Consider the following 26,650-nt stretch of genomic DNA (forward strand, 5'->3'; position numbering starts at 1 on the left):
TCAACAGCAGGAGAGAAGAAACAGCAAAAGTAAAATTGAAAAATAAAATGACGCAGTGAAGTTTTAAAACGCCACAAAGTTCAGAAGAGAATAGGTGGGGTGACAGAAAACCAATTAACAGGGCTTCACGAATTGTTGCTTTTAGCGGAAGCGTCTCAGTGGTCTCCTGACCTGTCCACACTTATTGGCTCCAAATCCTTTTCCGTTTCATTTGTCGCCCACAATTACTTTTAGTTGCGATTTTGTCCTTTTCACCTCCACATTTCCCGAATTCTTAATTGAATGCCTGCGGCCGCGCGGAGGCTCTGCGTTTGGATATCAGTTTACACGTAACCTTCAGTACATAACCCGTCAGAGACCCACCCATCGCCTCTCCGCCTTCCCTCTCCGCTGGGGAAGTCGTCCCGCGCCTTCCCTCCCGAGCGCTGCGATCCGGACCTCCGGCGCCCATGACTTCTTCACTTCACTGCTGAAACTTGCGTTCTGCCCATTGGGAGCCATGCTTCGAGTAATTGTGGAATCTGCCAGCAATATCCCTAAAACGAAATTTGGGAAACCGGATCCTATTGTTTCTGTTATTTTTAAGGGTAAGGAGAAGTTTTCCTTTTTCCCTCTACCCCTGTTTTGGAATGTAAGTTCCTTGAGTCCCGTTCTTTGAAAGTCTGCGTTTAGGCGACTGATAGAAGTCTCTGCGACTTCAGCTGGAGTTCATTACCTGTGCAGGTCAGCGGAGAAGACCGTTTCTGTGCAAGGCATTTAATTTTCCCCAGGTATCTGAGGCTCAATGAGTGACCTGATGTTTTAACTGTAATAATGTGATTTCTATAAGCCGTTGGAGGGAAAGATGTATTTGCATTCTCCACATTTCAAGTATCAAAAAGTCTGTGTTGGTTCAGAGTAAGAATTTCAGCAGTCTTCTATGCATTTTTATTGCCTCTGCCTGTGAGAAATGGGGAAAGGAGAAAAAAGCACAATTGAATTGTTGGAAGTATCCTTACTCCATAAAACAGCCCCCTGCTGCTTTTATTGTCACTGGGCTTCTGGGAGGTGGAGTAAAATTATTCTGGCTTGTTTTCACGTTATCTTGTGCCTCTGTAATTGTTCTTCATCACTCCAAAGTTGGAGTGTTTTTTGTACTTTCCGTAGCTTGTAAATTGCGCATAGAGATCTCTGAACAATGCAAGTCTGCAGTTTGGGCATCTGGTTTAGACTTGCTCAGTGGCCTTCAGCAATCTCTCTGGATGTCAGTTTCCTTTTCTGCAAAACGGGTGCGGGGGGGTTTAGACAAAACCATCTTTTAAAGTTCTATTGTCATTCATGGAGGGGGACAGGAGAGGTTGGTGTGATGGCGCCTTCCCAGGCATTGTAGGTGATGCCAGTTTTGGCTGGCACGGTGTGTCTCAATCTGAATTTAGTAGCTTTATCATTTTATGTTTGTCCAAGGTCATTGGTAAGATTGCCAGCTCACTTCCTGGCAGAAGGGAAGAGAGAGCATGAGAGGAGAGGGCAGAAAAAGTGGGATCTGTGATGGGTGGGTGGTTCCTGACCACACCCCAGCACATTTCTCTCTTCCTCCAGGAACCTGACAACTTCTCCTTTCCACTGAGTAACCTGTCCCTTTCTCTTTTATCTCTAGTCCTCTTCTCAAATCTCTCCCTAGAAAATGAGCAGGAAAATGCAAGAAACGAAACCCCAAACTGCCAAATGGTTGTTTAGTTAAAAAAAAAAAAAGATTTGGGGAACAGAAGTTGGATTCTTAAAGGACAATGTAGTTTGAGAATCTGGTTAGTGAGTATCATGTAGTCATGTTATTATCAGAGTTTATTTGTGTATATTCTTTTTAAAACTCTCTCTTTTAAATTTTTTTAAATTTATTTTTATTGGGGTAACACTGGTTTATAATGTGTAAATTTCATGTGTACATTATATTTCTACTACTGTATACACTGCAGCGTGCTTACCACCAGAAATTTAGTTTCCATCCTTCACCACACAGTTGACCCCCTTAACCCATTTTGCTTTCCTCCTTACCCCTTCCCCTCTGGTAACCACTACTCTGTTCTCTGTATTTGTATGTTTATTTTTGTTTGTTTATTTGTTTTTTATATTCCACATATGAGTGAAACTGTATGGTATTTGCCTTTCTCTGCCTGACTCATTTCACTTAGCATAATGCTCTAAAGGTCCATCCATACCGTCACAATGGTAAGATTTCATCTTTTTTGAAATGGCTGAGTAGTAATCCATTGCATATATATATATATTTCCATCTTATTTATCCATTCATCCATTGATGGACATTTAGGTAGTTTCCATGTCTTGGCTATCGTAAATAATGTTGTGCTGAACATAGGGGTGCCTATATCTTTTTGAATTAGTGTTTTTATAGTCTTTGGATAAATACCAAAAGTGGGATAGCTGGGTTATGTAGTAGTTCTACTATTAATTTTTTGAGGACTCTCTAGACTTTTCCATAGTGGTAGCACCAGTTTACATTACCACCAACCCACCAATAGTGTATGAAGGTCCCCTTTTCTCCACATTCTCACCAACACTTGCTATTTCTTGCCTCTTTGATTATAGCCGTTCTGACAGGTGTGAGGTGATATCTCACTGTGGTTCTGAGAAACTTTTTTTTTTTTCTTGAAGCAGCTACATAATAGGGACATAACATGAATAGTTGGTATCCTTCACCCTGGACACGTAAAGACATGTAAAAATGTGTTGGCCACAGTCTGATGATGTCATTATTTGAGGCAATCATACAGATTATAAAGGAATTAGAGTGTAAAACTTCCTGAAATCTGACTTGTTATTTGTCTGGAGTGTACATGCACTGGTCAAAAATTTTAAATGACTAAAAGTGTATCTGTCTAAGGCTATGAACATAAACACTCAATTGAAAGTGGAAAACTTCAGTTAAAGTGGGCAAATATGGGCTATCTAAACCATTACATTTACTAGATTATTTAACTTTAGTCTCTTTTCCAGTCTCCTTTGGTTGTATAAATTGAGCAGCAAAGTCTGACAAGCAACCTAACAGAAGAAACAACTCAGCTCAGAATAGGAACATCTGGACTCAGGCTAATATTGACAAAACAGAGGATGAACCAGATTTAACCACTCGGGTCTCAAATTTCTCAGCTGTGGAACGATGGGAACTGATCTCCTAGAGATTTCTTCTAGCTCTAAGGTTCTCTAATTTTACAGTTCCACGTATTGAATACCTGCTCTCAGCACGGTGAAGAAGCCATTGCCTCAGACACGAAAGCGGATATAGTAATGAGTATGGCATTTTTCTTGCTTTTGATCTATTTCAGTGGTTTGAAACACCAGTGATGGCAAACCCTTTCCAAGTGTGCCTTCCAATATTGAGCACCGGGTAGAATTAAGTAACATTAAGTTCTGACAGAACTGAGGTTACTGACACCATGCTGTGTCCATCAGAGGGAAAGGAGCAAAGTCAGATGCGCTTCATGGGGAGGAGTGGGGGACGGTGGGGAGACTAAGATGTAAAAAGCCCTAAAGAAGGACCAAGGCAGCACCAAAGAAAGCCCCTGTGTTTACTGAGATGTGTACAATTTTGCCTCCTGAGCACATAAAACAGCAAGGTTGGGGCAATAAGCAACACTTTAGGGTGGTGGGAAGAATGGCCTCACAATGGACGTGTTAATGGTGATGCCTGTATGGATGCTGTGAGGCCCCCTGTTAGAATGCAGTCGGGAATGTGCTGCTCTGACAACCCGCTGGTTCAGAGTTGACCTCAGTCTCTTGTGTTCAGTCCCCTTCTGAGGCTGACTGCCTAACTCCTCAGGACTTCATATGAATAGGAAGATTTGGGGTTACTGGAGTCCCTGTGGTGTAGATGTCGTGACATTTAGAAGTGCAGAAGCAGATGAGGAAAACCACAAAGCTCATTTGATTTTCTATATTCCTAGGGTGCACCAGGTTCTGTGAACCAACTCTGAACCTTCAATATCAGAGTGCTTGCAGGCCAGTGGTGGCCATTCTCTCTCGAGTTTCACGTAGACAGACAAGGCTCAGACTGAATCTAGCTGAGATTAGATTAGACAGACTTCTGGGGCCCCTCTCAACTCTTTAAGACTTATTTGATTCCCCCAAACAGAACAGAGTTTTAAAACACAAATTAAATAATATTTCAAATTTTTGAATTACAAAATGTATGCATGTAGAAACAAAACAACCTAACAATCCAGAAGGGATTACACAACTAAAAAGTGAAAATTCTCATCATCTTCCTCCTATTCTTTCTCCCTACTCTTGCTACCTAGGGTAATTACTCTGAGCAGTTTGCCTTGAATCTTTCCCAATTTTTTACCAAAGACGTGTAAATTGTTACAACTGCTCTGTTAGCAGCTGGGCTGCAGTGGACATCCTTCTGGTGCATATCTTTGTGAATGTGTGCATTTCTGAAGGACAGATTCCCTGCTCTGTGTGTGTGTGAGAACGTGTGTTTCTTGTCTTTTTAAAGACGGTTTTGCAGAATATTGCCATTGACTTCCATTTGTCTCATCTATTTCCAATGTGAAATCTCTTGAAAAGATTGAGGAAATTTTCTTGCACACTTTTGTGTTGTACTTTTACACTGTGGCAACACTGTTCATATGAAACATCTGACCCCTAAGGAGCATCACTGTTGCAACTTTAAGAGTTTTCTCATTCCTCCCTATGATGTTCATTCCATTAGAATTTCCCCTCACTTCTGGGCTTTGCCTTGTCGAATGGCCACTGCTATAGTCCAGATGGCCACCAAAGAATTGTCATGTAATGACCCCCCCCCCCCAGATACCTGTTATTTCATTTGGACATGCTTTTGGAGTGGAATCTTAGATATTTCTACAACCTCCCCCACCTCCCTCCAAATAAGACACTCTGAGAGTCTTTTTTTTTTCCTCTTTTGAAAAACGGGCCCCTAACGGTTTATCTGAAAGGGAAAAGATCTGTGAGATCCCCAAAGGCTGTGATTTATGCAATAGAGACTTTTCTGACTATTTTTAGCAAAAACTCCTTTGCTATTTGAAATTTTTTTAAGTTAAATTTAAAAAATAACATTTTAAATAAGAATAAAAGCTATAAAATTCCATTTAAGAATGATTAAATGTGATGGGAAAAAGATCCAGTGGATCTCATTTGCTATCATCTGTGAAGGCATCTGTGAGTGACCACACGGTGAGTTGGTTTACCCAGACTGCACAGTAGGACCAGTTGACAAGATTCCCACCAGCTCAAACTGAAAATTAGCTTGCATGTTGGCACTGCCACAGAACTATCGTATTGTTTTTACAAAATACTCTGGAAGGCAAAAGTGTTTAATTTACTGAGTCATTCCCATCACTTCCGGGAGAACAGGGTTTGGAGACTCACCACCTGAGGAAAGTGGCCCCACCCTATTGAAGCATGGGAACCCTCAAAGGTACACTTCACAAAGGCACATTTTATAGGCTCTCAATTATTTACAAAGCCAATATTGCCTTTTAAAAATGAATCAGTGTGGCTTGTATTCCTTCTCCCCAACATATCTTACATGCATGCCCTCAAGTCGTGTCCAGGGGTGCTGGTCTTTGTCTGATTTAGGTTTATTGGTAAATTTCTCCATATGCATGGAATTTGGCTGTGCTAAGAAGGTATGGGGTTTTTATAACCTCTGCAACACTTAGCACATAACTGATGTTGAATATATGTTTTAAATGTTGACCCTGGAATCAACGAGATGGCAGGAGATTTGAAACATCTTAGTGCAATAAAGTCAGATTCTTGGTCCTGATAGGGACCATGGGAATAGCACAAAAAGGTCGGTGTGGGGGAAGGGGGTGGAGGTAGGGGGACGCAGCTAGCTCAGTGGTAGAGTGCATACTTAGCATGCATGAGGTCATCTGTTTAATCCTCAATACCTCCATTATAAACAAACAAACCTAATTACCCTCCCAACAAACAAACAAACAAAAGGCCAGCGAGTTACAATCCTCTGTGGTGAGGTTGAGAAAAGAGTCATCTGGTGTGATTAGAGATTGCACTTGACTTATATCAGTGGGGAGCGACTAGGCAGCACTGTGGACAGATTAGTACTCGTCAGGTAGACTAATTAGAGGGTTTGCTAGTTGAGGCAAATGCTTTCCAGGGCAGAGGGAGCTTGTTCCAGGGCTAGAAAGAGAAGGAAGAAACTAAGATGAAAGATACTAAGGGAGCAGCGTGATTGAATTAAATTAATAAGTAAATCATGCTGGGCAGGCTCATCGGGCCAGGCTTCCTCACGCTCTTCTGTGAAATGGGACGGCAGGCTGCTTTCCTCCTGATGGGAATTAGCCTGTGCGTGCCTGCAGGGCCGGGTGCAGTGGCTGTGCAAGAGGCCAAACTGAGGCCACTAGCTACCTTAGAGTGGAGACGGAGACCCTAAGAGGGAGGAGACACAAAAATAGAAGTGATAACAAAAGACACTATTTTCCCAAAAGTCAAATGCAGAGCATTTCTTCAACCAGGGCGAGCTGTGGTCTCACCCTCATAAGGTCCTTCTCTCCCACCCTGGTTGTCCCACCTGAGGGGCAAGGTGTCAGTCAGCAGTTGTTTAATTGCAACAAACTCAAGCTTGCTTAAGTAAAGTGTGGGGTGTCCCCCCCCCAAAAGTTTGAAATTCCCCAGAATGTAATCACGGGCCTAACACCTAACAGGAGCCAGACTCGTGTCGGGCAGGGAGGCGTTTGCTCTCCCTCCGCCGGCGACTGTGGGCCTCAGCCCCCCGCTCCTCCCGGTCCAAGCATCCATTTCCTCCCTGCACACTGGCTGCCTCAGTGGGGACTCTACCTCCCGCTCCCTGGCAGTTAGCAGCTTGCATGGGGCTCTGGATGACGGAACAGGTGCCTTGGAGCCTGACTCCACATCTGCTACAGCATCAGTGTCTCTTTAATCGGGAAGCTTGAGAGGAAGAATCCAATTGGTTCAGTTTTGGTCAGGTGCTCACCCCTGGTCCAATCAGCTGTGCCAAGGGGATACGGCAGCTCCGGACGGCCAAGGCGGGGATCCCAGATGCGTCCGCTACACGAGGTAAGCTTCTGAGGGCGGAGAACATGAATCCCCCCAGCTTACCTCCCTCCAGTTTGGGGCTTAGACCTGCTTCTTCCCATCTTTAAGCTGTAATCTGACCCAACCCCCGCCCCCTCCCTTACGGAGCCCCCTTCTTTCTGTAAGTAATGCAGCGCGTGGAAAGGGATGAGCTTTGGAATGAGCAGAGCTTGTTTCACTCCTGACTTGATCACTAGGAGCTCAAGCTTTGGGGGCAACTCTATTACTGAGCCTTTGTCTCCTCATCTATAAAATGGGGGAGAATTATATGTACCTCAAAGGGATATTGTAAGGACCAACGGTGATAAAAGAATCTAAAAACATTATCATAGTGCCTGGTATGTAGTAGTTATATGGCAAATGCTCTTTTCCTCCTCCTTTTTATGCCCCACTCCTTCCCCACTGCTGGGGAGACATTCAGAACCCTGCGGGATGTTGGAGGGGTGGCCCAGGCTTAGATGAATAAATGTGATGCCCTTCAGCTGTGGCACACAAGCAGCTTGATGGACATCTGATTCATCTGTGGGAGCATGTCAGCTTCTCAACTAGGCACATAGCATGTTCTTTGCTAATTTAAAAAATTGTGTTCAGATATACATAGCATAAAATTTACCATTTTAACCATTTTTAAGTGTACAGTTTAGTGGCATTAAGTAACTTTACATTGTTTACTTTTTCATCTTTCCAAACTAAAACTTTGTGCCCATTAAATAATAATTTCCCACTCCCCTCAACCCCTGGCAACTATCATTCCACTTTCTGGCTCTATGAATTTGATTACTCGAAGTACCTCATATCAGTGGAGTCAGGTAATACTTTTCCTTTTGTGACTGGCTTTTGTGATTGGCACGGTGTCTTCAAGGTTCATCTGTGTTGTAGTATGTGTCAGAATTCCCTTCCTTTTTATAATATTCCATTGCGTGTCTACACCACCTCTTGTTTATCCATTCTTATCTGTCGATGGACTCTTGAGTTGCTTCTGCCTTTTTGGCTGTTGTGAATCATGCTGTGAACATGGGTGTACAAGTACTGTTTGAGTCACCGCTTTCAACTCTTTCAGGTTTATGCCTAGAAGTAGAATTGCTGGATCATTTGGTAATTCTGTGTTTAATTTTTTGAGATAACACCATACTGTTTTCCATCGTGGCTACACAGTGCAAACGGTTCTAATTTCTCCACTTCTTCACCACCACTTAATGTTTTCTGTGTTTATTGTTCATTTATGTGTTTGGGGATAATAGTCATCTTAATAGGTATGAACAGTAGATTCTTAGCAATTCTCTGCTGACTTGGATTTTCAGCTCACGCTTGCCTTATTAACTCAATTTGAGAATCACTGCAGTAATTCTGCTGCAGTGGCCAGCAAGGAGGCAGCCCTCCTGTGACTGGACGCCTGCCTGGCAGGGACCCAGCAGCAGCCTGAGAGCCTGATGTCCTCTTGGCCAATGGAGCCCTGGCCTCGTAAGATCTGCATCGCCAAGGTCGTGCTCGGAGCCTGAAGACCTGGTACTGCAGGGGAAATAGCTGAAGGCAAATGGGAAATAGCCTTGGTACCCTGAAGTTCCAGGTCTCCCAGTTGGCCTGGGCTTCTCAGGTCAAGGCTGCAACCAGAGGTCACCCAGCAGCACATCCTGGGAGATCAGAGTAGCCCTAGATCAGGTGCCCCGTAATTCTCTCCCCTAACATCCTATACTCCTTCATGGCACCTACTGGAACATGTAGCTATGTATTTGCTGGGTTATTTGATTTCTATCTGCCTCCTCCGTCAGGCAGTAAGCTTCATGAGGGCAGGGACCATGTCTCTTTCTCCAGCACCTACCTTAATGCCTGGCAGATAGTAAATGACCAATAAGTGTTACTGAATGAATGATTCTGACTCCTTTCTTCATTCATTGAGTTCAAGGTCTCTCAGGCCAGGGGGATCATAGGACCAAATGGGACCAGATCCATAAACTACAAAACTGATCTTGAGTGTTTGGGACTTCAGGGTTTCCACATGCTGACTGGGACTCATTAGGCTGCATCTCCAAGGAAGCCAGAAGCCAGGGGAGCCCCAGCCCATCTCTGATCTCGGCATTAGGACTTTGGTCTAATTTAGGGTGAGAAACCTCTCTGAACTTCAGTTTTCCTAGCTGTGAAGTGGGTATAAGACCTACCTTTGAAGGTTGTAAAAGTCAAATGAGACGATGTATTTTTAAGGTGCCTGGAGTAAAAATAGATGTTTATCCCCACCTCGCCTCTTGAAGCCTGGCGCTCTTTGCACATTGCAAAGTGAAAAATTAGTAGGCTGGGCTAGGGAACAAAGAAATAAGAAGTTGGCAAATCGAATGAGGACAGTTGTTGCAGGACCTGTATGCTCTCCTTGTAGAAGGTGAAGCTACAAACCTAGAAAAGAAGTCTACATGGGGTTCATATTTTGTCCAAAAATACTAGTTAATTTGGTGAGAATAAAACAGATCATTTTACTATTTTTTAACTTCATTCGGCAGTCATTTGTGTGCCTGCTGTGTGCTCAATTATTTAGAGCAGATACGTCCAGTAGAACTTTCTTTGATGATTGTGGTGTTCAAGACCTGCCCTGTCTCATATGTTAGCCACTAGCCACGTGTGGATAACTTGATGAATTGAGTTGTATCATTTAAGTTAATTTAACTTAAATACGCATGGACACATGAGGTTATTGACGACTGTACTGGACAGCACAGAGAGCAGGAGAATAGCCAGAGTGGTAAGGGTCCACGATGCCCTCTCACTCACCGTTGCCCAGCATTTCTCTACCGCTGTTGTCTCATCGGTAGACTGGAGGGAATAAGAGCCCCTACCTCGGAGGGTCATTGCCAAGATTAGCATGAGTAAAACGAAAGCCCGCAGAAAGTGCTTTAAGTGTTTGCTGCTGCTCAGGCCTTCCAGAGATGCTGGCCTGGTGAGTCACAACCTCATACGATACCACCACCATTTACTAAATTCTCACACTGTTCACATCTGTGTGTATTATCTGATTTAACCCTCATGTTATTTTTAGGAAGTTGGTATTCTTATGATCTTTATTTTACCCAGGAGGAAACTGAGGCAGAGACAGGTCAGGGTTCAACTCAGGGCTGTCTGATTCCAGAGCCTCCGCGTGTCTTCCTGGAGGTCATCATGGCTACAGAGATAAAACACATCTGCCTAAAGCAACCAAGTCAGTTATGGACACTTCCTCCCCACTCTGAACGGAATGAGTTGTTGAGTGTGCTGGGGTCACCTGGGCCCAGTCTGAAAGAGGAAGAATGGGCACCAAGAACAAAGGAACTTTTTTAAAAAAAAGAAGAAAAACAAACCCCAGCCTTCCTGGGGTGAGTTTCCATGGGGTAATGAAAGCCTTTAGTGCTGTGACTCAGAAGCTCAGAGTTGACATAGCTTAGCAGTGAATCAGTTCCCCTGATAATCAAGTGGGAGCCGTTTTAGGAGTGGAGACTACAACTCTTAGTTGTTAAATGTAAAGTATTAAAAAACCTGATACTTGAGTGGCAGGATAAGACTCCCTTTCACCTCACCTTAGTTTTTTGGTTTATTATGTTCATCATCTTTTCATCCCAATGGCACTGCTTATAAATTAAAAACAAAAACCAGACTTTCCCTTATCTTTATTTCATTACTAAGAGATTAAAAATGTCCTTTTTGTTTATCTCTCTTCACTGTTGGAATTCCCTGCCTGGACTGTCCCTGTCTCTCCCCCTCCTCTCTGTAGCTGCTGTTTCTTCCTACTGCTCCCTCAAGCATGAACTCATTCAACAAACGTTGGCTGAGAGTGTACTTGGCCGGGTCATGGGCTCAGCACCGCAAGTCAGGTGGGGAACAAGCCAGTCGTGGCCCCTGCCCGCGTGCGGCGTGTAGTATAGCTGTCGATCCGGTGAGGGATCAGTGAATTCCGAGTTAAATGAGGTTAAACTCCTGGAAAGGAAGCATTATTCTTTGTGGATTATAGTGATGACGCGCACTTTCTAGCTATTAAGCATGGCTAAGTGCTTCGTATATATTCATTCATTTAATTCTCAGCAAAAAAAATGAAGTCCCTCATTTTATAGCTGAAGAGGCCAGTCTTGGGGAGGGTGGGTTGCCAAAGCAGGTTCCAGGTGGAGCTGGAATACACACGCCTGCAGCCGAGGCTGTAACACCCCTGTGTCATGAGGCTGGGTCTCGGCACTACCTGCGTCCCACCCACCGTGGGGTAATTAGTGCACCTGGGTTCAGGGCTCAGCTCCCGAAGGCTGACAATCCAGGCTCTGGGTCTGTGGGCAAATTCAGCCCTGAGGGCTTCTGGCCAGACCAGTGCCAGGGCCTGGGGCAGTGGTGCTTTTGATCCAGACTTCAGAGACCGTGTGTGGTCCTCTAGATGCTCTCTGGTTTGTCCCAGTGTGCTGGACACGTTACAGTGCCCCCCCATGTGTGACAGGGCTTGAGGAAGGGGCCTCCTCCCAGGGCTCCTACAGTGTAGAAGGCCCTTTCCTGGGCTGGATGGCCTTTGTTCACAACTCTCGCAGGTGTCCAGGGCATGTACTGTTTATACTCATTTTGCAGATGAGGTGACTGAGTCTCAGAGAGGACAAGAGTGCCTAAAGCTGGGTGACCAGGGAGAGACAAGGACTAGAACCCCAGTCCTGAGACGTTTTTTGCCCCATGCTTCTTCCTGTCTGCCCGGCTTTCCTGGTGCTTAGCATCTCTCTTGCGTTAAATCTACACTCCATCCCCTCCCATGGACAAACTGCCGTCCACAGACACTCCTAGCTGTCCCTCGTACCTGTAGCCACGGCCCCTCCTAGCTTGCTCCAGAGCCCAGAGGCCAAAGCCATTCTCAGCATAGGAAGGAGGGCTGAGCACAGGGGTTCAAAACTGCTGGCAATGGCAAAAATCCCATTTAAAAAGATTGTTAATGATAGGACACCAGGATCTGCAGCTGAGAGTAATTCAGCTAACATTGTTGCCTAGGAGGGGTAGGATGGAGTTATCAAGATTTCTACTGTGCTTCATACCTATTTCCAGAGTTCTTTTCTGGGACTGTTTTCTCTTGAGACTAGTTCTTGGAGTCAGGAGGGCAAAGGAACTAGACCCTCTGCACGTTGTCGGATGGAGGCTGTTTCTGATTCTAATTCTAATCCCACGCACAGGGGTGTCCCCTATGTCCCAGCACTTAAACACCCTCTCCTTTGATCCTCATCGCAGCCCTGCGAGGTTGGCTTTTTCACCCCCTTTTTCCAGGACATCAAAGCCTTAAGGGACTCTTTTGAAACTCTAGGAACCGCTTATCTCCTCAGTCTGGGTCCCAAGTGAATCTGCCAAGCACCAGCCTTAATGTAACCGAGCAGGACCCTTGGGGGCCTTCCTGGGGCAGACCCCTCCCTGTAATCCTCTGCTGTAGCTCCTCTCTGAGGTACCCAGATAATGGTACCTCATGAGTCTTTCATGAGTTTTTCAGATGCTAAAAAACCACCACCACTTGGAAGAAATTAACTACTTGATGGTCATGAGCACGTAGCCCCTAGACCTACTGGCGCCTGATTGATCACCGTCAACCAATCAGAGAATCATGCACAGCTGATCACAAACCCTGGGCTGCCCCTCCCTCAGCTGGCCTTAAACAAAAAACAAAACCCAGCTGAAACCCTTAAGGGAGTTCAGGGGTTCTGGACATGAGCCACACGTTCTGCTTGCTCATCCCTGCAGTAAACCTCTTTCTGCCCCAAACTCCGATGTTTCGGTTTGTTTGGCCTCACTGTGCGTTGGGCACACATTCAGTAACATTAATTCAGCTTCTAGCATATTACGTTTCAGAAACATACCAGCTGGAGGCATGAGAGGTTAAGAGTCTCAGGAGCCAGAAGACCTGCATTGAGATTCTGGCTTTGTTTCTTCCTAGCAGGTGAGCCTGGACAAACTACTTAATTTTATTGTGCTATTGTGCTTAAATAAGGTTAGTAATAGCAACAGGTAACGTACAAAGTCCTTAGAAGAGTGCCTGGCATATTATGATCCCAAATTTGGTAGCTGTTATTCCTGGGTATTAGGTCCCCATATTTATTAATGAAGGAATCTCGGTATAGTAAGTGGGAATAAGTGCCCAAGGTCCCCCGCCGGTGAGTGTGAGATGTGGCAGGTCGCCCGGCACCCTCAGCTGGAGGCGGTGGTGAGGGGCACAGGTTTGGAAAGGAGGTGGGCTTGGGGCTGAAGCACAGCTCCGCCACTTACTAGCTCTGCGATCTTGGCAAGTCAGTTAACATCCCTGAACCTCAGCTTCCTCATCTGCAGAACGGGAACTCTGGTACCTCCCTTGTAAGGATTAGATATGAATGTGTTTAAAGTACCCGGCACAGGGTGGATGCTCACACACAAATAAATGAAGAAAATAAAGAGGCACGTGGTTCAATTCTCCACCAGGGCAGCCGATCCAGGTGCCTGGCCCACTGGGGCTGCCTCTACCTGTAACCTGGGTAGTTGGCAGAGCTGGAATATGACCACACCCCAGGGTCAGCATTTAGGAAGTAGATTCTGTGTGGGCCGTTTAGATCGACTGGGCTTCACCGCAGCTCCCTTGAGGGTTTGTTTTTTTTTTTTTTTTTTTTAGGGTTTGGTTTTGATTCAAGAGTGTGTGTGTCTGAAAGGGCAGCTCCTGAGGCCACTGGGGCACAGGCGGGTGCCGAAAGCAGAGCAGTAACTCAGCCTGCCTTTTTGTCTGGGCCTTCCTTTTATCAGCGATATCAGTGACTGTTTCAGAAATGGACAAAACAGCCTTGCTTTGTGTCACGGTTGCCATTTGGCCAAAACACCTTTCCCCTGGAACTCGTTTGACAACATCTCCTGGAGCAAGAGGGCAGCCAGGGTTGGGAAGCAAAAAGTCAGAGATAACTCCTTCAGCCAGGTCGACCTGGATGGGCCATATGTCCTCGTGCTCCCCCGGGTCCCTGCAAGACCTGAGGGCGGAGGAGTCTCCTGTTGGCCCTTCCCGGAGCCTTCTCTGCCTCCCTGTTCCTGTGGAAGTTCTTTCAGGTGCCGGTAGCTGCCAGGCTGACTGCCAGGGAGGAGCAGGCACTACCCACATGCCAGCTGCCTCGGGCAGGTCTTGGAGTTCTGGAATGGAGCCATGTGAGTGAGAGACCTGCTCCACCAGGGCTGTGCCCAGCACCACTGGGCACTTCCTTTAGTCACTGGGGTCCTGTTCACAGCTTGGGAAACCCCCTGGGGTCCACCAGGGGTGCTGCTCAGGTGCTGTAAGAAGAGATAATATAATCTCTTCTGTTGGTTTAGGGTTTACTGTATGCTAGGCCCTATGCTGAGCACTTTGTATTCATTCTCTTACCTAATTATTCAAGCAACTTTAGTAACAATGCTTATATGAGCTTATGAAGTCCTGTTCACTCAAATCATGGATTAATCACTCCGGGGGGAAATAGCAGTAGTAATAAAATACAGTCCCAGTCTTGAAGGAGTCACTGGTCTTAATCTTCCAATTTTGGAAATTGCTCTGTGTCTCTGCTCCACCACTCACTAGCTATATGACCTCTAATAAGTTACTTACCCTCTCTGTGTCTTGGTTTCTTCTTCTGCCGCTGGAGATGAAAATAATAGAATTGACCTCTTAGGGTTGTGGTGAAGATTAAATGAGACAGTCCATGGGAAGCACTGGGACCAGTGACTAGTTGAGAGTGCTTAATAACTGTTAGCCACGTGTGGAAGGGCTTCAGAGAGATCTGTGACATTTTAGGCTGGATAGTGGATGACTTTGTATGTCTGTGAATGTTTCTCAAAACAAAGGCGGCATAACTCAGCACCCAGAGAAGATGCAGAAAAATTTCTGAACAGGAGGTTGAGTTTAGATGCATGGATGATCCACTTTGTTTAACAAAGAGCTGAAACTTTGTAAATAGCACCTGTACTTCACCTGGGGCCATTTAAGTAAGACACAGCAATCTAACCAATCAGGTCTTAGGGGAACTTCATAAGGCACATGTTCTACTGGACCTGGAAGAAAACTAAGAGATCATCTAGTCTAAATTCACCAGTCTCCACAAGGACTCTGAGCTCGGTGGCTGAGCTTTATGTCCCCCTGATGATAATAGCTCAGAGAAACAGAGAGTTCACTGATTTGAAAGTCCATTCGGAAGAGCTGGACCAACACCTATCTTCTCCTTGCAGGATTGTTAAGATCAGTGAGGTGGTGTGCCTTTGGAAATATTTAAAGTGTGTTACCATACTAGATGTTACTACTTCCAGAGCACCTGGTATTAGTGGTTGGTTCAGTTTCTCTAGAACCAATAGGATATATGTACATATACATGGAGAGACAGAGACAGAGACAGAGATGGGAAGAGGGCTCATGCAGTTGTAGAGGGTGGCAAGTCTGAAATCTATAGGGCAGACCAGCAGGCTGGAGATGTGGGCAGGATTTCTGGTACAGTCTTGAGTAGAATTCCTTCTTCTCCAGGAAACCTCAGTTTTTTCCTCTTAAGGCCTTCAACTGCTTGGATGAGGCCCACACACTTTACGGGGAGTAATCTGTTTTACTTCAAGACAGTCGATTGTAAATGGTAATCACATCTATAAAATACCCTCACAGCAACATCTAGACTAGTGTTGGCCCAAACAACTGGCACCATAGCCTAGACAAGTCGACACAGAATTAACCATCACCTTGGTCCTCTCAGCACAGATGTACCAATCCAGTCTTAGAAGTCATGGTGTCCCTCTTGCCTGTTCAGTAAGAATTTAGCATGCTGTTTGGTAGGTGAAAAGCAAAGGAAATTGTCCCATGGCAAGAGGGCGCGGTGGGTTGGCAAGGAGTGCTTGTTCAGTTCTCAGGAAACCTTACTGGGAGGTTGGCATGCAGGTTAATTACTGCAGAGGTGACCTTCACAGAACTGAGAGTGAAGCAGGTGTAGGTAATCAAAAAACAGGAAATATCCCAAAGAATGCCTTGAGTCGTGGCCCAGAGTGTATTCTGCATTTGAATCAGTTTTATACTCTGGGTTGAAAGTATTTAACACTCATCTTCATAACATTAGAGGTGGGGCTCGGGGGAGGAAGGGGTTGTGGAGAGGGGAAGGAGTTTCCTGTAATTTAATCTGATGTTTAGCACCTGCAACTGAAACCTGTTTTTTTTTTTTTAGAAGAGGCGGAATTGAATAATTGAATAATCTGAAAGTGCAACTCTGTAGCTGCTGATAAGACACGAATTTATGTACATTTTTTTGGCTGACATGTTTATGTGTGAGAACAGGGTTTCAATAAAATGTAACGTGTACACATTTTGATAAAAATCAGAGCCTCCTTCTTGGAAGGGATTGAGCTGGGTTTCTCCAGAGGTAGGAACTAATGCCAACTTCTTAATCTTTACTTATTAGCTAGGGACAGAGGAGGGTAGAGTCTGGACTAGTCCTGAATTAGAAGGTTTCTTCCTAGCTCTGTGATCTTGGGCAAGTTCTCTAACCATTCTGGGCTTGGTTTGCTTATCTACAAATTGAGGATATTAACAGTGCCTACGTCGTAGGCTTGCTGGAAGAATTAAACGAAATGACGTATGTAGAAGATTTAGCACATGCCTGAAGTGAGCGCCCCCTAGAGGGTAGCGCCATTAGCATCAGCATTCTGCGCAAGTCCCAGGCTGGGCAGGAAGTTCCACTTGAATAGTCCCACCAGGTCTGTGGTCAACGCCCGGCATCTGCTGGGACTCATCCCCTCTGCTTTGTTGTCAACACACAGCTGAACCATGTGTTCAGGAACATGGCTTAGGAGAATCATTGAGCAACTTGGTTTTCTCGGCGGATAATGAATTCTTAAAGTTATAATGTCCAGTTTCTAACACCTTCCTTCTTAAGTAGCTTGTATCAGCTACATGAAGCTTTGCCTGGGCTTCACGATGTGACCATGACCTTCCCACACATCCTTGTTGCCTTGATCCTGTGGTTCCAGCTCACTGGACTGTGCAGTATCCCCAGACATGACCTGTTCTCTCTTCCTCTGTGGCTGACCACCCCCACACTGTTGCCCCCATCTAGAGTGACCTTTTCTTCTCAGTTCCACATTTTCCATTCCTTCCATCCACAGCTGGGTCTCTGCTTTTCTCTGCGAGGCCTGTAGTTCGCCAGCCTAAAGTCACCTCCCCTTCCTCTGAATTTGCATTTTCATCTGTTACCCCTCTGAAGCCTTCTTTTTACATCAGTCACCGTGGCCACATCTGCCTCCTTGCAGGACCAATGATGGCAGGAACCCTGTCTTGGGTATCTTTGTATCTCCCGTTGAACGGTGACCAGTTCAATGCTTGGCAACTGATATTTCAAAAACATTTGTTGGATGGAGGAATCAGGAAGTTGACTGATGTTGTGGAAGAACTCACTTGGTGGATCATTTCCATGGGCTGATCTACAAAGGGATCCCTTGGCATGATCTGGCCAGTCATCATTCCCATTATTCCCCCTCCTGTGGGAGGGGACTCCAAGATAAAAATAAAGCAGGAAAGAGCATGGAGGGGGAGGCTTCTTATACTTGGTGAAAAAATGCAGAAAGATTTGTTTGGTCCTCTATTCGATAGCCCATAAACTACACTGATGGAACGTTTTAAGACCAGAAACTATCTTACACTCTTTTTTTCCCCCAGTTGCTAGCGCATAGGAGGTGCTTAATATATGTTTGAGAATGACTGAATGAACAAGGGCCCCTTTACACACTTTTCAACTGCTGACTCCAGAACAATACTGTCCCTACTGGGGGAGGGAGGCTCAGTAGTACCAGCTCAGCCTCGAGAGAGCCTGACAGCGTATCTTCTCATTCTCTGATTCCCAGGTCAGTAACCAGGCTTGGGACTCAATTCAAGTGAGCAAGTGCTGGCTCTTTCCACAGCCTTCCTGGAGCCCTTGTTTCTGCCTTAGCTCCCTGCCTGGAATCTTAGGGACTTGGAGGAGACTGGAATTTTGCTCCACTACCGTCCTGCAGTACTCCCAGTCCTAGCCCATGCCTTGTGCCCAATTTCTAGAAATTATTTGCTTCCTTCTTCTTGCTTTATCTATTTGCTGGGACCTCGTGCAATTGTCCATCTTCTCTCTTGAAGTCCTGCCGTGGTCTCAGGGTCCAGATTCACTCCTTCCTGACTCAGTTCTCCACCCCCTTCTCCCACCTCCCCCACCCCAAGCCCTGGTGATGGCAGCAAGGGTGGCGGTGAGCTGCAGGGAGATTAATGGGACCCTTTCATGCTTATCAAAGGCAGGAATTTCTAACCTTGTCAAGGTCACTAACTCAGTTGAGAATCCAATGAGAGCAATAAACTCTCTCCCTAGAAGAACCGCCAGATGAAATATTTTGTGTCTTGGAGCGTATATAGTCTTAGACACTTTCAGGATACCCTGAAACCTGACCTTGGGCTTTTCCTATGACCATTGCCCGAGATACCAAGCCCATCACACATACTATATTTATGCAGCTTCTTTATTCAGCATTTCTTGTGGCTTCCAACGAGGCACTGGTGTGGTAGCAAACACAGTCAGGTTTTGGAGCCAGGGAGATATAGGTGAGATTCCTTATTAGCTTGGTGACCTTAGACAAATTAACCAGCTTCTCTCAATTCCTTGTTTGTAAAATGGGGGTGAGAATGTTTACCTTACAGGGTTGTCATGAGGATTTAGAGACTCTGCCGCAGAATGCACAGCCTGGCACCTGTAGGTGGTTATTTAGAGGGACCAGCTGCAGTTGTGGATAGAAGCAATTTTGTCCAGTTCCAGCCATTTCAACATCCTTCACAGGGCTCCTCTTTTTCTCCCACACTTTCTAGTAGTGTTACCAGGAAGGAAAATTGGGCAGCTTCTGTCAGATGAGGGGATGAGTGAGTGGGGTCAACATGGAAGTGTGGGAGGGGAAATCTGGACTGCTTCTAGGTGACATCAGAATCAGATCCAGGGAGAAGCTCTGTAGGCTGCAAAGACCAGCGTCATAACTCACCAGGATAGGTCCAGGCATGAGCCGATGAGTAGGGTTGTGGTGGAGTTTAAAAAGGGAAGCCAGTTTGGCTCTGGGAGGCGGCTCAAGTGGAAAAGTTAATGCTTAGCAGAGTGAGGGTGATGACTCACAGCTTTGCTAGGCAGAGGTCTTGGAAGAATGAGGTGGCTGGTCCCGCAGCTGGCCATGTGCAGGGAAGCTCAGCAATGTGACATTCCGCTGGACAAAACCCACGACCTCCTACATTCCATAGCAGAAGAGAGGGAGCTGAGGAGTAGTTCAAAGCATGGCCACTAACTTCAGACTGCCTGGGCTCAAAGCCTAGCCCTGCCCCACTTACTAACTGAGTGACTCTGAATATGTCACTTGACTTTTCAGTTTCCTTAGCTTTGGAAAGGGGATGGAAATAATTATACATACTCCCTAGGGTTTTTAAGGAGATTAGATGATATGAGATAATGGAAAAAATATACATATTGATCTGTCCCCCAGCCCAGCCCCAGTCCTTTTTCCTGGCACAGAGATCCTGAGACCCTTGTCATTTCCTAGGTGATAAGAGTACCAGCAGCATCTCTTGTTCTATTTGCCTTGCCCTGTCCCTGTCACCGGGCTCCTAAAATCCTTCTGATTCCTGTGGGATAAGAGCACTAAGAGCATCTTTTGTTCTAATGAAGTGGCTCTGGGTGGGCTCCTGGCCGGGGGTTGGTCACCAGAAAGACCAAACCATGATTGAAAGCTTGATGTTTTCATCCCCACCCCCTAATTCTCTAGAGTGAGGAGAGGGACTGGAAATGGAGTTAATAATTGATCATGCCCACATGATGAAGTCTCCATAAAAATCCCCCAAGTATGGGGTTGGAGGCCTTCCAGGTGGGTGAACACATTCCTGTACCAGGAGGGTGACACACCCCAGCTCCATGGAGATGGAAGCTCCTGGGCTCAAGACCCTCCCAGATCCCACCCTGTGTATCTCTTCATCTGGCTATTCATCTGCATCCTTTATCATATCTTTAATAAATTGGTGAATGGAAGTAACTGTTTTCCTGAATTCTGTGAGCTGTTCTAGCAAACTCGTTGAATGCAAGGAGTGGGTCATGGGAACTTCAGATCTATAGCCAATTGGTCAGAAGCACAGGTGACAACCTGGACTTGCTACTGGTGTCTGAAGTGGGGGTTGGGGGGAGTCTTGTGGGACTGCACCCTTCAACTGTGGGATCAGATGCTAACTCCAGGTAGGTAGTGTCAGAATTGAGTTAAGTTGTAGAACACCCAGCAGGTGTTGTGGAAAGTTGCCTGGTGGGGGAACATTCCCTGCCCAAGGTGGATATGTTGGTGTCACAGTGCTGTTGAGCGTTCGGTGTGATAGTAAAGGAGACAAAACAAAACAGGTTGTTCCCCCCGCCCCCCCGAAAATAGATGAGCTAAGACTTATAAAGCATTTTGTACTCAAACATTAGCTTTTGTTTTGTTAAGTATCTGGGGACTTGGGACTCAATAGAAGCCCCTGCTCCTCGGACTTTGCTCCAGGGAAACTTTAAGCACTAGCTGGATAAACATTTACTCATCCGGGTGGGTGTGCTGTTCAGTCTCAGGCCCAAAGAAAGAAGACCTTGTATCTTCAGAAAAAATGACCCAGGAGTAAAGGAAATACCCAGGTCTCTCCTCGTCCTAGAAAGTGTTCACCTACTAATGATCTTGTCCTGGGCCTGTGGGAGGGCATCTAGCTTAATCTTTAAGCTGGTTAGGGGTCTCATCATGTGTAAAGGCAGCATTGGCTTCAGAGCTGAAATTCCGGGTTTATATCAGGCACCATTGCTGTGTTTAAGGTCAGATGTATTTCTTAACTCCTTGGAGTCTCAGTATCCTCATCAATAAAATGGGATACCTAAGGATCAGAAGTTGCCTTCGTTGGCTTCTTTCTGCAGCAGGCTGGGGAGATGTGCAGATGCTGGGAATCCTTGGGCCATTGGTCCATAGGAGTTGGTGAGGGAGAGGCAGCAGGTCCCAGCATTTCTGTGGTTTTGAGTCCCTCACCCCTCAACTTCATGTAGATCTGGAGATGGGAAAACCGTTTCAGGCTGTTCAGGTTGGAAAACTGATTCAGGTACCCCCAGCCTAGGCAGATGAAGGGAAAATGCAGGCACGTCATTGGCCCTCAGGGAAATGGTCTTCAAATGAACAAATGAATGATACATGCTCTGAATGTTTGTAAATGACTGGTATCTCTTGTTTTTTATTTGCAGATGAGAAGAAGAAAACAAAGAAAGTCGATAACGAACTCAACCCCGTCTGGAATGAGGTGACTTCATTGTTTTTCAATTTTGTTTCAATGAATAAGCCACCTTTGACTGTTCCATCTTTGGTCAGAGGTTAACTCTTCCATTTGGAAGGGAAGTCTCTGCATTCCGCGCCCCGCTCCCACCCCTTCCAGCTCCTTTTGTGGTCACAGCAGTTCAAAGAGACGTAACACAGTGACATCTCTTGTACCGTAGTGGTGTGGCAAATGGAGCCTGGACGGCGTGAGGAGGGTGGGGTTCTAGCCTGGTGCAGTCGTGAGCTTGCTGTGTGACCTTGTCCGGTTATGCTGCATGCAAACTGGGGCACTTCTGTAGGGCAAGGGGTGGGATTAGATGATCTCCGGAGTCCCAGAGGGAAAGCTCCATAATTAAAACCGTATCTGCCTGTGACTAATCAAGAGTGTATGACACGATACTTTGTGGGTCTGGAAGAGTAATGGCATTTATTGTTTTTTATGTTGATAAAAGTAATGTATTTTTAATGTAGAAAATTTGAAAACTTCAGATCGGCTTAAAAAAATGACTTGTGGTCCTACTATGCAGAAACAACTACTGTTAACATCTCATATAAATAAATGTTTGTTGAGTGGGTATGTTTAATATGATGTTTTAAAATTAGTAAATTAGTATCATATAGCAAATACAGTTTCGTATCCAATTTTTTTCTTACTTTTATATCTTGAGCATATACCCTTATCATTCCACTCAAAAATATTTTTAATGACTATGTATTATTGTATTGAATGGATATAAAACAAGTTATTTACCCCTCTACTGTTGACTTTATGTCTGTTTTATAAATGGTTCAGTGTTTAATATATTTATAGAAATGTGAAAATTTTAATTCTTTCCACTGAGTAGAATTTTCCTCTGCTGACTAATTTTTGAAAAGTTGATCATCCACCCCATTGTTTTTCCAAAAGCCAGGTCAGACCTCCCTGGGTAAGTACAATGTTCAGTGTCTTTGCTGTTTTGCCAAGTCAGCAGGCTGTGAAGACTTCCCCTCCACCAACTGCAAATCCCTTCCTCTCCCAACTAGTTTCAGTATCTCTAGAAGATAAAGACCACACTTTCTCATTGTTGAGGCCAAGACTAAAAGCTTCTTAGTGCTTCTCTGAAAAGCCTTGCTGCTCTCAGGCAGGCTGAGAGGGCATTCCACTTCTATGCAGTTTCACTGGAACCCAGAACACAGCCAGGTGGTCTGCCAGCTCCGCAAGAGCCAGAAGCTTGTCTGGTCCCTGTGGAACCTGTGGATTCTTAGCACCACACACAGAGTCCCAAGACTAAAAGAAATAAAAAAATACATACATGTGTGCATTTAGTGATAACATGCCTCTTTAAATTTGAGCCCAGTCCTTGTGGTCAATGGCAAAAAGGTGTGTGGTCACGTGAGCAGTTATGTCTTCTACAGGGCATCATCTATCTCACCCCATTTTGTTTCCAACACATTTTTTTTCTCATAATGTATTTATCAAGTAAACTTCCCAGTTGCAATTTTATAACTGAAACCAGACCTAAATGAAATGCCAATCCCAAACCCACTGGGATTAATGGACGTGTTGTCATAGGAGCTGTGAGACACTTTCTCCATCCATTACAAACCCATTGCAAGGAGGATCAAATCATCCTCAGTGATTTATTAAACTCATTTATTGCATAATCAATCACAGGAATCACTGGTGCTAAGTTGATTTTTTTTTTTTTTTTTTTTTTTTTTAGCATTTACCTTTAGAAAACAATTTACTGCCTTAAGATGAGAAACTCACCTGACTGTAGCACTGACCATGGTGGGACTTAAATAAGAGACTGATGCATTTCAGAAAGTGTTTTTTTAGATTATTCATCTGTTTGATAGTAATATGATTAAGAAAAGCAAGCAATTTAAAAATAACCATCGAAGAAAGCATTTTCACATACACATTTTATTCTATTTGTGCTACAGTTATGGCAGGCGTTAAGGCTAGTTTTCTAACTATAAGACTGGTTTGGTGACTTGTCTAAAGCCGCAGAGCCTAGAAAACGGGAAGCTAGGAGTAACCACCAGGTCCTTGGAGGCTAAGTCTGGTTTGCTTTCCCATGAGCCTTAGCAGCCTCCAAGTTCAGTATTTGATCGCTTTTGTCTAACTCTAAAATTGAGTAATTCAAAAGGTTGTCACTGGTGAAGATGAGCCAGTGTTTAGTATCAGTGCATCTTGTTATATTTCCTGATCCCTTTAACAGCCTTTTTGTTTTCATAATCTTTCTATGGACAGATTTTGGAGTTTGACTTGAGGGGTATACCACTGGACTTCTCATCGTCCCTTGGGATTGTTGTGAAAGATTTTGAGACAATTGGACAAAATAAGTAAGTTGATTTCAACTGTTTTTCTCATTTTACTATTGTTTATTTTGTTGAAGGAACACATCTTTGATGACATAATATTTCCAATATAATAGTGCTGTAATTCTATGCCCACCCCCTCTCCCCTTTTGAGCCAATATCAGATGTGGCTAATCAGTCCCAGTGCCTTTTTCCAATAACTGCTGTATTCCTAAGAGGCTGTATACACTAAGCCACCAATGGTATATCCAATTTGGCACTTACAGTGAAACCTGTTTATGCTCCTGCAATTTCTTTGTTAATGACTTATAGTCACTGATGATTATTAGAACTGTAGCTTTATTGGACACAAGCAAAATCATTTCTTCTACTGATTATGTGTGACCCATTATGTCTCATTCAGGTTCTGTTTCCAGCCCCACTTCCATTTTCATGTCTCACTGGGTTTTTTAAACCCAACAGATTCAAACCGGATTCTTTGTCTTACTGCCTCTACCAGTTTTAAGTGGGAAAGGGTCACAGTAGTGCCCAGTGGTGGCGCTGAGGGTTGTCCCCTGGGTAAAGCTGAGGTTCTCATGGAACAGAATGACTTCAGTAAATTCATCCCAGTCCTTGATCTGGACTTTGGCCTTAGGCTTGGAACTCAGTCTTAGGTTATCGATTCAAACTAACTAAGCTCACAAGAGAACAGTTTTTAAAACCAAAATACTTTTTCTTTAATGTGTGTGTATTTTTTAATTGAAGTATAGTTGATTAGTTTCAAGGATAACAACCAAAATACTTGTTATTTTACAATGGAAATAAATTGCCTGTTGGGGGAGGGCATATCTACTCTCTAACGAATTTTCTTTCATGTCATATCACATGGGAAGCCAAATTACTCCTTGATTGTAAGATACCATTGATCATAAGCTGTACTATTAAATTAATAACAGGTTTGGCTGGGGGGAGGGGAAGAAGTCTCATATTAAATGCCCATGTCAATTGTAAGAAGCATCCCAGTTTTTAGTAATGTCATAGTATTTAAAAATGTAGGTCTGAGCCCCAGTACATTTGGTATAATCAGAAGGCTACAATGAGAGCATTAAATTGGAATGGATGAGTTGAGATAGGGTGGCCCTATGCCCTGATTTGCTTCAGATAGCCCTGGTTTGTTGTCCCAGCACAATGATTTATGATGTCCCTTTCACTATGAAAAGTAGCTTGGTTTGAACAGTAAATTAGATGGTCATCCTACTCATTGGGGTCTTCTGCTTAATGATGTCAGACAGAGAGAGCCTAGACAGACGTCTACCTTGTGGACAGTGCTTTGACAGGCACTGCCCATGTTCACCTTTTATGAGATCCTTTCTTCCATCTTCCATTGCTGACCAGTGCCCCTTGGGACTGATGCACTTTCTCCTTAAGCAATAGAAATACATTCCAGCAGATTCTGGCCCTACTCTCTTGGACCAAAAAAAAAAAAAAACAAAAACAAAAAACTAGCCTTTTAAGGTTATGTTGCACATCTTAGCTTTGAAGCAATTATATGATTTTCTATCCCCACCCCAACTCCCAGAGGAGAGTTTTATTTCCCGTATTTCAAAGTTTTGGGGAAGTGGGTGGTTGAACCTCACTGTAGCCTCCTATCTGTTACGAATAATAGTTCTTTCTCTTCTCTGCTCTCTCTGCAATTGGTACCACTGTTTATATTCCAGGCCCGCTCTCTCCAATAGGAATATAGTGTGAGCTGCATGTTTAATTTAAAATTTTCTAGTAGCCATGTTAAAAAACAAAAAGGAACAGATGAAACTAATTTTAATGATATATTTTATTTAATTTAGTATATCCAATATATTATCACTTCAATATGTAATCAATATTTTGAAAAATCATTAGGACATTTTACATGGATTTTTTCTTTCAGTGTTTGAAGTCTGGTGTGTATTTCACACCAACAGCACATCTCTGTCCAGATTAGCCGCATTTCAAGTGCTCTGTAGCCACATGTGTTTGGTGGCCACCATTTTGGAGAGCACAGCTCCAGACCGCTGGGCTCAAAACCTCAGGTCTGCCTGGATCTTTTCCCTTTCACATCCCATCCAATCTATGGCCAAATCTTACTTTGCCGTCCTTTCCACTGTCTGTGCTATGTGCTTCTTACTCATGGCCACAATCACCAGCCTGGTTGTGCCTCATCTACTTTAACCTGGCAGTAGAGACTGGCAGGCTGGCCTGGGAGCTCTCATCTGCATTTCAAACAATATCACTGCTTTCCTGAATGTTACATTCTCGAGAGAGAGTCAGAAAACAAACAAACATGTGAAGAAACATATACTAGATCAGGTACTATGAAGTGCTGTAACCTAAGGAAGGAAACTCATAGCCCATGAAGGAAAATAATGCAGAGTAAAAGGATAGTTATTGAGGATGGGGGAAAGTTTTATATGAGGTACTAATAAGCTGACAATTGAGCAGAGACCTAAATAAAGTGAAAGAATGAGCCTTGCAGCTTTCTAGAGAGGAAAGAACATTCCAGGCAGAGATAATAGCAAGTGCAAAGGCCCTGAGGCAGGAGTATATCTGGGGTGTTGGAGAAAGATTGCGGAGGCCAGAGGGCTGGCATGGGGAAAAGGGATGAGATCATTAAAGGCACACATGCGTGGCTTTCTGAGGCATGGTGCAAGCTTTGGATTTCATTCCTAGTAAGATGGAAGTCCATTAAAGTGTTCTGAGTATGATCTGACTTATATTTTAAAAGTCTTGCTTGGGCTTTCTGTTTGGAGGTTGGTTGTAGGAACCAGTTAGGAAGCAGGGAAAACAATACTGGAAGAACTTCATATGTTTATTTTATACCTATTGAAAACACATTGGGGCCTTTGGAAGACAGCAGTGATGGGGATAGGAAAAATCCTCACCCGAAGTCTCACCTTGGCACTTACTTTGGGCATTTGGCATGCATTTCTGGAGATAGAGTTGATGGGCAGTGTATATGGTCCTGGAAATTTTTCTGTTTAAT

The 26,650-nt window shown here is 44.5% G+C and overlaps 1 protein-coding gene across 5 annotated transcripts in view; it reads left to right on the forward strand.

Annotated features, from left to right (window-relative positions):
* The first annotated feature begins 270 nt into the window (after nucleotides 1-270).
* The window catches only part of MYOF (myoferlin), a 148,155-nt gene continuing 121,775 nt past the window's right edge, over nucleotides 271-26,650 (forward strand). For 3 of the 5 annotated variants that reach the window (XM_014558348.2, XM_014558349.2, XM_006183660.3), the window contains exons 1-3: nucleotides 277-587; nucleotides 21,279-21,334; nucleotides 23,585-23,676. In XM_014558348.2, coding sequence (XP_014413834.2) covers nucleotides 500-587; nucleotides 21,279-21,334; nucleotides 23,585-23,676 — 236 coding nt within the window. In that variant the 5' untranslated portion in view covers nucleotides 277-499. Of the gene's footprint in view, nucleotides 588-21,278; nucleotides 21,335-23,584; nucleotides 23,677-26,650 lie in introns of all 5 variants that reach the window. The other 2 variants (XR_004323874.1, XM_006183659.3) reach the window with 2 other exon arrangements.

The sequence above is a fragment of the Camelus ferus genome, chromosome 11, assembly GCF_009834535.1.
Source record: "Camelus ferus isolate YT-003-E chromosome 11, BCGSAC_Cfer_1.0, whole genome shotgun sequence".
NCBI classification, from domain to species: domain Eukaryota; kingdom Metazoa; phylum Chordata; class Mammalia; order Artiodactyla; family Camelidae; genus Camelus; species Camelus ferus.